This window comes from Lagopus muta, chromosome 5 (genome assembly GCF_023343835.1).
Source record: "Lagopus muta isolate bLagMut1 chromosome 5, bLagMut1 primary, whole genome shotgun sequence".
NCBI classification, from domain to species: Eukaryota; Metazoa; Chordata; class Aves; order Galliformes; family Phasianidae; genus Lagopus; species Lagopus muta.
The window spans coordinates 20,062,600-20,076,835 of NC_064437.1; the positions used below are offsets into that span (position 1 = coordinate 20,062,600).

Genomic DNA, 14,236 nt, shown 5'->3' on the forward strand with positions numbered 1-14,236 from the left:
GTGACTTCTTACCATCCTTCTGAGACAAGGACAGTGAACTGCCCAGAAAGCTAGTACTTTGAGGAAGGGAGGAGTAATCTTAAATAAGAAAATAAAGTAAATGAGCAATGGAGAGTATCTTGATCTGTTTGCTTCGCTTCTGGCAGTAAGTAATAAAATTTTATAAGAAATACTCAAGGGAGTGAAAGATGGGATAGTGAATGAGGGAATCAATCAGTGTTGATCAAAGGAGTAGACAACATGAGGTAAACGTGGTGGACTTCAACAGATCAGTTATTTGGTAGAATTGATTAAGCTTATTGCTCTAATTCCACAAATTTTAGCAGAAGGAAAAGTCTGATTAGTACATTGCAATTCTAACCTGATAACTTACCTCCTCATCTGAGCCAGAATTTCCATCTAGATGTGTTCTGCACTGCTCTTCCCTCTGTATATCACTGTAACAATTCAGAAATTCACATAACCAGTTATGGAAAAGCAACTATCTATTGAAGTGCATTCAGTGTTGTTTCAAGCCTTTTATATAGAGAAATGAAGCACAAGACTATCCTGTTGAATCCCTTGTGAAATAAAGTAGAATGGATTCAGGTAAGTCACATTTAGAGTAGCGACCTTGTTTAATTTATAACTGAATATGGCTGGGCTATAAAAGATAAGCCTGCCTTTTATTACATATTATTAGATAAACAGTGAAAGTCATGCGACAGTGTAGAAGGCATGATGGTACACAGGCAACAATGCAGGTAACTGTGGTTTTTAATTATGCTTTGTAAGATGACGTGTGAGATGAACCTGCATGACTCTAAGCTTTGACTGTCAAATGTACTATTTGCAACTTGGTTTTACACAGTGCTAACTAACGTGCTTCTGTGAACATGATTAATGGAATGAATGTACTGTGTTCTTACCCATTCCAACAGAGCTTCCAGAACAGGTTACTGAAATGACATAAACGGTAGTACGAATGTTAAGTTTTAGGTTGTAGGCTGTTGAATGTAGTCCATGTTAAACAACTGTGCAATTGCATCACAATACACTTTGATAGCAGATGAAATTTATGCCCTCAGAAAGGAATCACAAAGAAATTACTACTACTTCAAAACGTTCAGTGCCCACTTGGGATTCTTTTCTAGAAGTTCTTGATCTTTTTTAATTAACTTCTGATTATAAAACCTCATTTATTTGCCCATGTATTATAACCTCTGCTCTCCCAACTGAAAATTAACTTCTCTGTATTCACTAGAATCATCAGTTAAGTGTTAGTGATCCTTATGCAAGATCTGTGCTAAGAAAAAGCAACTTTTCTGTGCTTAATCGTGAAGTGTTTCTGAAGCCCATCACACATACTGCAGAATAGCATCCACAAAATTATTCTGGAGTGAGCACAACAGAAAAGTTCTGCTGCATGCTGCCTTTACTCAAATAACTTGATTACATTTTAACTATCTTGTGTGCATGGGGGAAAAAAAATAGCGTTCAAAAATTTTTAAAGATTTACCTGAATATATTTTTTTAGGACAAAAGGTGAGCTTCAGCCTCTTATCCGTAGCTGGAGATACTACTGCTGTGTAGACATCACCACAAGGTATCTCAGTAATATCACAGTAACTTAGACCCGAGCGAGGTGAGCAAGTGAAATTGCCTTTTGAGCCACGTAAATCAGTAGTGTAGCTTATTGTTTCTTCAGAAGCTCGCCAGTATACTCGGATACCATTATTGCCAAGTCTATATAGCTTCACTCCAGAAGGACAGCAAGCACCTAGCAGAATAAGAAAAGCATCAGTACGGATGTCTGTAAAGTACAGTATGTTCTAAATTCCTGTAGTGCCTTTTCACAGATGACATAATTACCATCATGTTAAATAGCAGCATTTCCTTGAGAAGTTACTTAACAGAAAACCAGAATGATCACTGAACCGTGTTAGGAAAGAAAATGCTCTCTCAGACTCAAATTATGGAGCTGGAATTTAACTACTGTTTTGTAGTACTGGAATACTGTTCTTTTCTACTTATTATGGAGGCAGTAACCTAGAAAACCTTTTGTGGATTCTAGAATTTAATTATGCCATAGCATAATTAAATATTTGTTTCAGGAGTATTATTATTAAAGCTTCTTTCAAAGTTGTAAGAACAGGGTTTAAATAATACGTGAAATTAATTCTATGTGCTTTTATTTAAAAGAGGGTACTTGCAACTTTATTGAGTTTCAGTTGCATTACTTGCATTAGAGGAATGCTATTCAATTAAGCTGTATATTAAGTCATTTTCTCCTTAATTGCATTTATTGTTTACATACTGGAAGAATATCCTTGATATGTGCAATGGGATGTCAAACCAGTTTCACTGATGGCTTTCAGTGATACTGTGTAGTTGGTGCCACATGTGATGCATCCCAGGAGACAGTAGTTCTGAAGAGTGTGACATCTTGCCTGTCCCTTTGGAGACTCCAGTGTTGTTGCATATGTGTGTGCACCCATTCCAGCAGACCAGGTGACGTTTGTTACCGACTGTGTCACTTGAGTTAGTTTCAGGTCCTTAGGGCAACAAGGAGCTTAAAAGTAAAATAAAAGTAAAGCATTCATTTTTTTTCACTTGGAAAACAAAGCACTTTGAAGGATTGCAACTAGAGCAGTGCATTGAGAGCAATGACAACTAGCATACTTTTCAGGCAAACCTTAGCTTGGGGAAGATGACTCTGGCTCCATGTCTAGGATCCGATTAAGCAGGGTCCATCTCTACCTGTTAAGTCATGTGACAGTCGAGGTCTGCCTGTGTTCAAAGGTTTTTTCTCTACAAATCAAAGTAACTGTTAAAAACTGAACTGCCTGTTTAAAATTAATCCTAAAATTGATCCTATCCTAAAATTGGCCTACATTAACCCCAGAACTGTGCTTTGGAATTGTCTGGGTGAAAAATATAGGATAAAGTTCTGCTAAAAAGTTAATAGCAGGAATTACGGTAGGAAGTGCTTTAATCTTCTCTTTAGACTGTTTAGTTTGGTGATATGGGCATAACCTCATTGCTTCGCCTGGTAATATTAGAAGTCAACACTGACAAGGGAGTTAATATATTTGTTAGCTGTGATGTATCATAAATGATTGCACTATGGCTGCTTACACTGAGGCAAATGCCAAGTGATCCTTTTCTCTCTCTCTCACTCACACACACACACACACGTATTTTAAGCAGAGTACAGGAAGAGTAACTATAATTTGCACAAATGGTAATTTTTATATACATATACGCATTTATAAACACATGTAGAAATATTATAGTGCCATGATACTAAGTATTTCACATCAAACACAATTCCCACATACCGGTCTCTAAAGGGACACTGTAGCTTGGCAAGCTCTGTCCAGCTGGTGATCTTGCTACGACACTGACAGAGAAAGCAGATCCACAGGGAAGATTAATTAGGGTACAAGAGTTTCCAGAGCTTGTACAGTGCCAAAGGCCAGCCTCTCCTCGGGCAGTTACGATATATGTAGCTTCCTCGTTGTTAGATTGCCAGTGCACACTGATCACAGAAAGAGCCTCCTTTGAGATATTTTTAATTTCAGGACTGCAGGGAGCTGAAAGTTGTTTAACAGATTGTTTATACATACCATAACAGTTACATAAAAATTAACTTCCATTTGAAACTAATGTGCTCCTTTGGAAAAGTGTGTAATCCTGACATTGTTATGCTTAGTGTGAATTTAGAACTCATGACAGAAATGATAACATAGAATTTTGCATACAATAACAGCAATGAATTATAAGTGATTTTCAAAAGCTTGGAGCACTCAGTAACTTTCAGTCCAAATCTTTTTTTTTAGGTCCCACATCACAGTACATTTTAAAATACTTCCAGCAGCCTTCTGTTTTCACTTATGTCAGTTACAGTAACTTAGACCTCTGCTAATGCTTTTCATGCATTAATCACTGCAGTCTACCGCTAAAGGAAGGTAGGAATGCACATACCTGTTGCCACATACTTAGATGCACACGAAGTGTTGCTGCCCCTGGCTTCGCTGAAGGAGTAAACGGTGACGTTGTAGCGGGTGTTGCAGCGCAGAGCAGACAGGGTGCAGGCGGTGGCCGTGTCGTTGCACAGCACCGTCCCCCTCCCGGAGGCAGCCTTGGTCTCGTACATTTCAGCACCGCGGACGGGAGCCCAGCTCACCTCCACCGTGTCGCTCGACACCGGCACTGCGCGGAAGTTACTGGGGCAGCACGGTGCTGAAAGGCAAGGCACAGATGGAGGTTCAGCCCGAGCAGAAAACTGTCATTTGCCTCTGCTTCATAGCTTAAATCGCCAAAGGTGTCTTGTATTGCACCAACTGAGCGTCATTAATCCTAGACTTACTGCCCGAGTACTTCCACACCTTTTTTTAACAAAGGGCCTCCTAATGGATATGTAATCATTGTATTTATGTGTACTTACATGCAGAATTATGAATATCCTTGATCTAAAACTGCAAAACAACTGGTGATCGTCTAAGTAATTCTTAAGGACGTTCTTCACAATTTCCCACTGAACTGATTATTTTACCCCCACACTAAGGAAAAATTGAAGTTTAAGTCATTATCTTGAAAAAATGAAAATGTACATTCAGCTCTATCACAAATACAGGTAGCAGATCCAAAAGGAACTTGCAAGAATACTTTACTACTTACCAGTTGTGTAATTGAATACATCACCTAAAGGACTCTGCCCTGCATTGTTATATGCAAAGACACTAACGAAATAAGTGAAACCGCAGTCTGACTGGAAATGGCACTGTGTGTGGGATGTGTTGCAATATACTTCCAAGCCATCGTCGCTCTTCACAAAAACCACATAATAATGTCCAAAATTTACTCTAGACCATGATACCAATAAGTTTCCATGTTCATCATCTTTAATTGATATATTTCCTGGTGCACAAGGAACTGAAAAAAAAAAAATTAGAAAAAATAATTGTCATTGGAATATTTGTATTCAAGCTATGCTGTAGGGAAAAAAAAAAAAAAGGAAAATCTGATATATGTGGAATTATTCTATACGGTTTGAATATTTAGAATTGTTTTGCTCAAGAAAACAGGAACTCAAATGGCTTTACAGATGATGTTACTTTTAGATGAGAAGTGACTGTGATTTTTACAGAACAAAACATGCTATCTTCATCACTTACATAAGAGAGATCTGCTGAAGGAGATCCCATAATCAAAAGCAGAGGCACCAGACAGTATTGCAGAAGAAATTGGCACATTCTGTTCTCACAGATAAATAGTTCTGGATGATTATCAGAATACTAGTTTTAATAGCATTTGTCATCTAAAAAACTTTTGTGAAAACCTTTGATATGGTGGTACAAAACTCACTGACTGTGTCTGATTAAAAAAAGTAATTTGTTTTGGTTTCCTTTCTGGTGGCATCCTAAATAATAAATAGGCTGAAAACTCCATAGGTTTTGCTCAAATAACATCTTTCCTTTCTTTCTGGTTCAAAGAGTTCAGCTTGCTGCTAATTAAATTATACATGGTCAAACAGAAGCAATATGGGTTGAGAAGATTACAGACCACAGCTTAAACTTTCTCTTACCAAAGGCTTTCATTCCATTAGAACTATTCCCAAGTTCCTCTCGAGTGATCTCTAACTCACAACGAGAGGTCAAAATGAGGTAGGTAACATTACATAAATCAGTAATTAAGTTGTGTCTGTAAGGTAGCATGTAGCTTCCATGGTTTAGGTTTTGCTTACATGGGCCATACATCTAACAGACCAGAAAGCATTAATCTCTGGCATGGTAGTGGTGCTAAGTAGCAGAGATTAGCAGCCTTTTGTGCTGACCAAGCTGCTACCTGAAATGGTCTATGACCACATCTTAATTAAGTCCAGTGGTACCATTTTAGTTGCAAGTGGTTATTTGTTAATCTGCATTCCAAGTTACAACTACATCTAGCCTGAACAGTTCTCAGTCTATGGCCAGTCCTCAGTGCTATTTCCTCACAGATTTCTCCTGGTCTATTTGTGACAGATCTACCATAGTAGGATATAGCTGCTATTCCTTAGATTAGTTTTACACTCAGAAAATTGACTTTAGAATATGTACTATGGGTAAGAGGAAAAGGCAGACTTTTTGTTTCAGCTAACAATATATATACACCACTGCCAGTTTCTCGCAGAAATATTAAGAAAATTTAGGCTATTATCCCCTAAGCACAAACATACATAGCATAGTTCATGCACACAGTTCAGAAGCAAAAACAATTTTGAGAACCAAGAATGTTAATGGCCTAGCATTTGAAATTAAATAAATGTATGCCCAAATGCCATGAGCTATGTAATAATTGATTATTCACATACTAGTTTTTAAGCTCACTGCATCAGTAGGATTACTGGATCCAGCATCATTATGTGCTGTGACAGAAACGGAATACTCAGACCCACACTGGAGCGATGGTACTGTGCAGGAGGAAGAAGATGTGTTACACTTCAGTTTCAACAGTCCACTGGAGGCAGTCACACTGTAAGTCAGAGCTCCTTCTGCTGGCATCCAAGAAACAATAGCTCTTAAAGCTCCGCTACTGAAAGCTACTTGAACATCTGCTGGTGCCTTAGGACCTATGGTATATCAATTTGGAAAATTTGTAAATACAGCTTTGCACATGGTCTACAGACATCATCATTCTCAGAACATGCAAATGTAGTAATTTTCAACTCTCGTTGATTTAAAAGCTAAATAAATAAATTATTTTAGTTGTACTCTGACAACGAGCATTCTTTTAAAATTCCTTGCCTTATTTGAATATTTGTTGTTTAAATAAGTAAGAAAAATAAGTAAGAAAAATCCTCAAGTTAGTCTAAGCATGTGTAATCTTTACCCAGGCCTGTAAAACTTTGCTGGTAGTTAATGGTATCTTTACCTCAGTAACATTCATTAAACATAGACACACCATCTGAGTTTCCATAGAATAAAACTTACATGATGAGAAAACCTATCCAGTGTATCTTAGAAAAGCATAATGTAATCCTACGTACGTAAATACTTCTTGGTACAGCTTCTTATAAAATGCTTACAAAGTTTCAGAAAAGAACATTTCTTACTTGTTCTTTGGTTATATGTGAAATCATCTCCAGGAAGGCCGTTGGCATTCCAGGCATATGCTTTTATAGTATAGAGAGTTCCTGGATCTAAGTTTGAAAATACGAAGGAGGTATTGGTGGTGTTCTGCTTCAGCATTCTGCCCAAACCGTCTGATCTCATCAGGGACACAGAGAACCCAACTGCCATATACACAGCTTTCCAGCTCACTGCAATGGAATCACAGCTCGGGGAACTGGCAGACAGAACTGGAGCAGACAAGACTGTTGAGAAAGAATATCAGTTAGGCTTTAAGCTTTTCAGTCATACTGTTTGGTGGGTTCAAATACCAGAAAAATACCCAGAATTTAAAAATCACCACCTTAAAAAAGAAAAAAAAAAAAAAAAGAAATAAAAAGAAACAACCCAGCAACCCCAGGAAAACAAATTAATGCAAGACTGGCAGAATAAATTAGGAAACTGATTTGGTACTTCTATTATATAGCAGGTTTTGTAAAATGAATGTAATTCATGCAACTTATAAACAAATTACAAAAGGTTGAGTGTGTAGAAGAATGCAAATCACTAAGACACTGTATTTCCCATCATCTAAGTTTTATATTATCTTATTGTTTTGTACTTCTGGTTGTATTTTATTCATTTATTCCATTCTGTTAAGTTGCGTCTCTTGTTAAAATAAAATCCAGACATTCACAGAAACTCTATTAAAACTTCTCTATTAAGCATTAACTTTCAGTACAGTCACAAAGCAAAACCACTAATTCAGACTCATGTCCTTGTCATTTAGTCAAACAGTAGAATTCCAGTCCTCAAAAACTGCAAGGAGAACGTGCTCAATACAATCTAAAATGCAAGATTGTAATTATTGGTACTGCTACACTTCTTAACTACACTGCTATGCTGCTCATTTTCAGCTCCAAAAGTTTTTTTTAATTTTAAGTTAAGATACCTGCATAAATTCTTTAGATTACAATAATGCAGAACGGAAATAAAAATAAAATCCACCTGTTGTTGTTTTTCTGGAAGGTGAAGGGCGGCTCTTTCCTCCTGCGTTTACAGACCTGATGGTGATTCTGTAGCTGGTGGCTGGTTCCAATCCCATCACTGTTCCTGGTGATTTTGTGACTACAGTTTCAATGCAGGCATCTCCATCCTGTGCAGCCAGCAGATAACTAGTAGCTCCAGGTACTGCTCTCCATTCTACTGTGATACTATTGCTAAGTTTTGAGTAAGCTTGATCAATAACAGGAACGTCTGGAGCTAAAACATGAATAACAACAAAAGATGCACTAAAAAAAAAAAAGAATTAAAATGTATTTGGGATGTCAGTATGTGCCTCGAGGCAAATGTATTTATAGGGAGGAAGCTCTCTTAGACCCAAGCATTTTCTCATTTGTTCATACTAGACACCCTCTTTTGTCCCCTTTTAAAAATGGCAACATATATTCTATAAGACCATTCTCCCAGAACTTGTGTTGCACTTGTGTTGCACACAGAATTTGCACTTGTGTTTTTCTGTGTATTTGAGCAATTGCTATCTATTGCATTTTTTCTCATTTTAATACAGTCGTTAGTAGCAATTCATAACAAAAGAGAATAAGTAGCATCATTGGTATCAAAAATAAATTAGAGAACATGGATCATTAATGTCTGTTCTCAGATAACTGATCTAGCAGTAGAAGGCTTTTATACCTATCAGGATAAACAGTGCTACTTTTAATTGTTATTGCACTGATTCCTTATATTAAAAAACAAACAACAAACAAACAAACAAACAAAAACACTGGGAAGGTAATGACTATTTCTAAAAATTATTACACAGAATCACAGGGTGTCAGGGATTGGAAGAAATCTCAAAAGTTCATCTAGTCCAATCCCCCTACTGGAGCAGAAACATGTCAGGTCACACAGGAACACCATCAGGTGGGTTCTGAACTTCTCCCCAGTCTCTCTGGGCAGCCTGTTCCAGTGTTCAATTATGATTAAAAGTATTTTCAAAACAGAATTTCAACAAAATATTTTCTCAATTGCTCTTCAGCGTGAGTTAAAAAGTACTTTGTTTATGTAGGTTCTTCATCAATGCTAGCATATGCTAGCAGTCCTTTGAAACAAAGATACCATTTATCAGCACCAATGTATACAGCCTCACATCTGCGCTTGTAATGAAAGGGCAAATAATTTGGAAAGCTGGAGACTGAGCAAGCTGTGCATGGTAGCTCAGGGAATCATATAAGAAAAAAGAAGAGGAGAAAATGAGCTAACCATGCTGCTACCAAATTCATTGTGAGTGTCAGCAAAAGGTTTCAACAGGAATGGCAGCTATTCCCTACAAATACAACAAACATCAGGGATTCCAACCCTTCAGAGGTCAATTGAAATTACTCTTCAAGAAGGTTCTCTTACTAACCTGTTGATTGCACAGTCTGTGTTTCTGCCAGAGTAATTCCATTCTTGTCAATGGCTTCTGCTTGTATAGCATAGACAGTATTGGGAATTAATGAAGTTAGAGTGCTCTTAAGTGTCCCATCACTAAAATAAGCCAGTAAAGAATGGCCTACACTATTCACAGCTGTAGCTGTGACTCTGTACGAAGAGGCTCCTGAAAACTTGGACCATCTGAGATAAATGCTTCTTGAGGTCACGTCATATATAGACATAGAGAAACCTAAAAAACCAAAACAAGACAAAAAAACCAAAGCAACACACAAAGGAAAAAAAACACACACAAACACAGACGAAAACAAACCATAATCAGAAAAACATTTCAGCTGTTCTTGAATGTAGGGAAGTCTTGACAAAACGATTGTTCAGACCCTAAGCAAGCATATAGGTGAACTGATTTTTAGCAGATCGACATTACACTGATTCTGCAGTGCTATTCCCCTTGTTCACTTCTGTAATCTCTTAATTACTGCAATAACTGCTACTTGCTCTCATAACTCACTTGTGATATTATCACCATTTTATTATGTGACAATATCACCATTTTACTGGAAACCCTTAAACACTTCAGTCTACTTCTTTTCTAAACATACTGGATATAATCCACATACAGATATACAACCTTCTGAAAAGCACTCTACATGAATAGGATCAAACGTGCGTTCTGCAGCTTGTGAAAAGAATGTGCTGCAATAAGCACCTAGGTACTAAAACAGCATGGCTATGGTTAAACGTTTAAGACTTTCACAGGTCAGTGCATTCAGGAATATCCTGCTTATAGACTGAGCACATTTTGAAAGCACTCCTTGCAGTCTTGTATTCCTCATATTACACACACAAGGCAACAGGAGCTCTTGGCACAAAACGTGAGACTGAAGGAAGTCTAAAATGCACAGAACACTAAAAGATATTTAGTGCTCAGGAGATTTTAATTGTTATTTATTTGTTTGTGGCATGAGCAAATCCACCTGTGAGTGTTAGATAGAATTGAGACTCCTAAAAGTGAGGCTTACAGTTTATAAAGGTATCAACAATATCATCACAAATTTTTAAAAACTCAGTCAATCATGGAAAGTTTTTTTTTTTTTTTTTTTTTTTTTTTTTTTTTTTTTTTTTCCCCTAAAACACCGAGAACTTACACAGTTTATTAGAAATCAGAATTGTGTATGTTCTCTTTGGACCCATTCAGAAATGAGCAGCCAAAACCAAAACACCATTTTGAAGATGTACCTGTGTTAGCTGAAAAGACCTGAAAAGGAAGATATAAAAAGTTAGAAATACAAAGCAAAATATTCTATTTGGGAAACTAAAAAACTCCTAATGGTGCTAGTAGTAACAATATCAACTTAGAAGATTACACGTTTTAACACATTTCACTGATGTGGTGTGTCTGGTCAGACTCGTTAAGCACAGACACTGAAACCAGTGAGGCAGATCGGCAGATTACATTCCTCGTTCTCCTCTATGGATCTGCCTGTCGACAGACAGGCTCTGAAAGATCCCATCTTTTCAAAGCCTTACCAGTCACCTGCAAACGCTCTCTACACTTGGAAAGAAGACCAGTTGCACTCACCACTTGCAGGCTGTGGAGATGCAATCCGACGAGCAGCAGCGATGCTCGCTCCGAACCGCGCATCTCCGCGCAGCGGCGGCAGCCCGGTCCTACACGAACTTCAACTTGTAGGTCAGCAAGTTTTTGTTTTGTTACAGTTCCTGTATCGAATACACAAAACTAATACAATAATCACGCCCAATTCAGATCTGAAACTTGCTGTTTAGTTTACGGTGGCTCTTTCCGTCTGCTCACAGGCACGTTCCTTTCAGTCTGTGATTTCTTCTGAACGGATCTTTCCGTTCCCCGCAGCGGCCCGCAGCTCCCCTCCTCTGGCTCTGTGCCGTTTGAGGAGGCACGGAGTTGTCCTCCAGGCCGTGCCCTCTAACAGAAGCGGGATTTCGCGATGAACCGACGGCTGGCTACACCGTGCATGGAGGCAATTTCGCTCCCTAAGGAGCCGGGCTCCTCACCTGCCCCGCCAGCAGCCTGCTAGAAAGAAACCTTCCCCAAGGAGCGCGCTCCGATCGCCGCCCTCCCACCCCTCGCCACCTGGAGGGCGGAGCGGCTTCTGAGGGGCGGGCCGGCACCGCCTCTGAAGAGGGCGCGGTCTGGAGCTGCCTAGTGGTACTGCGAGCAAGATGGCGCCGGCGGTGCGGGGGCTGAAGAGTTTGGTGTGGCAGAGTGAGTCAGCGAGGGTCTCGCCTCGCTGTTCTTTCGCGCCCGGCTGGGGGTCGGCATGTCGGCGGTCTCGCTGTTCTGATGGAGCTGAGGGCGGGGGCAGCCAAGCCGAGCGGAAGCGGGGCGGCAGCGGGAGAGCGCTGCCGGGTCCGGGTGCCTCTGTGCGGAGCCCGGCAGGGCCGCCGTGCTGCTCGTCCTCCGCCGCCTCGGGTGGGGGCGGCTCGGGCGGGAAGGGCTCCGACACCGCCGAGGTGAGGCGGACCCAGCCGGGTTCCGCCACCTTGGTCAGGTGGGGCGGAAGTCACCTTCCCACGCGCTTCTCTTCCTTCGGAGCGGGGCTGCGCGCGGGGCTCGCGAGCGGCTCTTTGGTTCCTGGCGGAGCTGCAGGATCTCCGGCTGCGTGTCAGGAGGCGGCCGTGCCTTCCTGTCCCGGCAGCGGGCGGGCAGGTGCGAGAGCCCGCTCTGTGCCGTGCGATGGTGCTGTTAGCAGCTGTTGTTCCGAGATCACGCGGATTTCTATTTGGGGCAGTTCTAGACTGAATCTAAGCAGAGAAAATAAGTGGAAAAAGGTTGTTTCATCGAAGTTATGCATAAGTCAGTTATGCTGACCACACGTATTTGAGGGGAGAGTAATTAAAAAAAAAAAGGGAGCAAAGAGAAGAAAAAGCGACTTGTGGGCTTTTAAAAAAAGCATCGATATTTCTTATGACTCAGTATTTCTACAACTTTTTTTCCCAGAAGAGTTGCTTATGGGAGAGTTGCAGTCCAGGTGCTTCCTTAGGGCAGTATGGTCTGCTTTTCTTATTTTTTTGTCATTTGTTATGTTTTGGGCCTTTTTTACCACCAAGTTATAGCAGTCTGTTATTCTGTCCAATTGTGTCTACTTATTTTTCTTTCTGTCTCTCTTATGTAGAGGGAAAATGCCTTAACTGAGTTGAATGGGATAGGTGGTTGGTGTGGAGAATGAAGGAAATGACCCCACCGAGAGGAATGGAGCAGTGCTTATGATTGCTTGTTAGAAACAAATGAGGTGATTTTGAGAGCCTGTAAGCCAGAGTGAATTCTTTAGATAAGTAGCTGCAGGTGGGGACAAAACAAATGGCAGTTTGAATGCTGCAGGGGCAAGTATGCTGTGTCTGCTACGCTGGTAGCTTGGGATGATTACTTTTTCATGACGGGATGAAGCTGTGGGCAACTGAACTGTTCATTTGTTAGGGTTTTTTCTCTAGGCAAGTAAGTGAAAGTACTGTATGGGAAAATACCTGACATTTCAGGTTATGTTCTCAGGCTCTCCATTTACTGAAAAAGATGTCTGTGTAATGCTAAATGCTGGATTACTGGTGAGAGAGTTCTCAGAAAACATAATGAACTTTCACACAGTTTAAAAAAAAAAATTATATAAATCCAGATGAGCTCATACACCTTGTGTAGAGACCTGGAAAGAAATGTAAGGAACATAGAGTGTATGAACGTGAAGGGGGAAGAAGGGCCTGTATTACACACTGGGCTTGGGTATGGGTTTTGGTGTATTAGGTTTGGTGTCATGCCAGAGAGCTTTTAACATAAGCAAAGATATTAATGTTTACAAACATTGAAAAAACAGATGTGCTTTTTTGTTGCATGTACACCTGCTATTCTGGACCCTTTGACAGTTCTTTCACTTGGCAGGAGGCACAAAATGCATGCTGAAACTGTGAGCTTGTGTATTAGACCTCTGTTAGTACGAGCTTTATATTTGAGTGTGACAGAATGGCTGCTGTTAGTTAGACCCAGACAGCAACAGCATCTGAAATTCCTTCTCTGGGGAAGAACAAACAGAGTAACTGGACTTTGTTACTTTTTTGTTGATAAAAGGATAGGCTCATCAGTTCCCCCAGTTTTCTGACTACTTCTTAATTTGTATATATTACTGATATGATCAAATTTTTGATAAACTGATGTCCCTGCTGTAGAAAGGTGCAACTTGTGGTTCTGGCTATCTCTTAGAGCCAGGGTCTAGTTGTGCCTTACAGCTATTATTGCTACATGTTTTTTAGTCAAAATTTCTTTCAAAGCTTTGTGAATGACCTGGGGATTCCTTAGGTTTCTGCTGGAATTCTAGAGAGAGAATGAGCATGTTTAAAACTTGCATGTGCTGGAAAATAGGTCTGCCTGTTGGTATGTTGGTCTAATGGCTGTTTCTGGAGGACTGACTTAAATTTTTGCATGTGTGCCATCTGTTTAGTGGCACAGTTTACCTGAAAGCAAAGAAACAGAATCCCAGCACAAAGTGAAATATTGACAGGCCTGTGATTGTTTAGAATGTCAGCAGAAATAAAAAAAATTCTTTTTTGGAACAACTTGATATTTCCGATTGTTAACTTGTTTATCTCTCTTCTTTTCTATAGAGCTGAAATCTGCAATATTTGATGACTGTAGGAAAGAGGATGAATGGAAGGTATAGTTGTGTATAAGTTTAATTTGATGGATGACTTTATTTCTTGCTTAA

At 39.8% G+C, this 14,236-nt stretch overlaps 2 protein-coding genes across 9 annotated transcripts in view; one reads left to right on the top strand and one right to left on the bottom strand.

Annotated features, from left to right (window-relative positions):
- Positions 1-11,658, bottom strand: FNDC7 (fibronectin type III domain containing 7). 7 transcript variants are annotated; one of them, XM_048947139.1, is made up of 13 exons: positions 11,089-11,658; positions 10,746-10,764; positions 9,481-9,738; positions 8,079-8,333; positions 7,076-7,336; positions 6,335-6,433; positions 4,663-4,917; positions 3,967-4,224; positions 3,321-3,575; positions 2,297-2,551; positions 1,499-1,759; positions 909-938; positions 1-437 (listed from the first exon to the last, which is right to left on the bottom strand). In XM_048947139.1, the coding sequence occupies exons 1-13, from the start codon at positions 11,149-11,151 to the stop codon at positions 400-402; spliced, it is 2,307 nt and encodes a 768-aa protein (XP_048803096.1). In that variant the 5' UTR covers positions 11,152-11,658; the 3' UTR covers positions 1-399. The 7 variants fall into 7 exon arrangements, with proteins under 7 accessions (XP_048803096.1, XP_048803093.1, XP_048803095.1 ...); XM_048947136.1 differs by having other exon boundaries at positions 6,335-6,592; positions 11,089-11,656; XM_048947138.1 differs by having other exon boundaries at positions 6,335-6,592; positions 10,655-10,764; positions 11,089-11,144.
- STXBP3 (syntaxin binding protein 3) overlaps positions 11,641-14,236 on the top strand; it is a 22,172-nt gene continuing 19,576 nt past the window's right edge. The window contains exons 1-2 of one of the 2 annotated variants that reach the window (XM_048947146.1): positions 11,641-11,751; positions 14,136-14,185. In XM_048947146.1, coding sequence (XP_048803103.1) covers positions 11,709-11,751; positions 14,136-14,185 — 93 coding nt within the window. In that variant the 5' untranslated portion in view covers positions 11,641-11,708. The remainder of the gene's footprint in view (positions 11,752-14,135; positions 14,186-14,236) is intronic. The other variant, XM_048947147.1, reaches the window with a different exon arrangement.

Excerpts from the sequence above, each read along its gene's own strand:
- FNDC7 (XM_048947136.1), bottom strand. The coding sequence starts at position 11,151 with ATGCGCGGTTCGGAGCGAGCATCGCTGCTGCTCGTCGGATTGCATCTC. Across the intron at positions 6,593-7,075 it reads CACATATAACCAAAGAACAA|GTCCTAAGGCACCAGCAGAT; the intron begins GTAAGAAATGTT and ends GATATACCATAG. Across the intron at positions 438-908 it reads TGGAAGCTCTGTTGGAATGG|TGATATACAGAGGGAAGAGC; the intron begins GTAAGAACACAG and ends GAATTGTTACAG.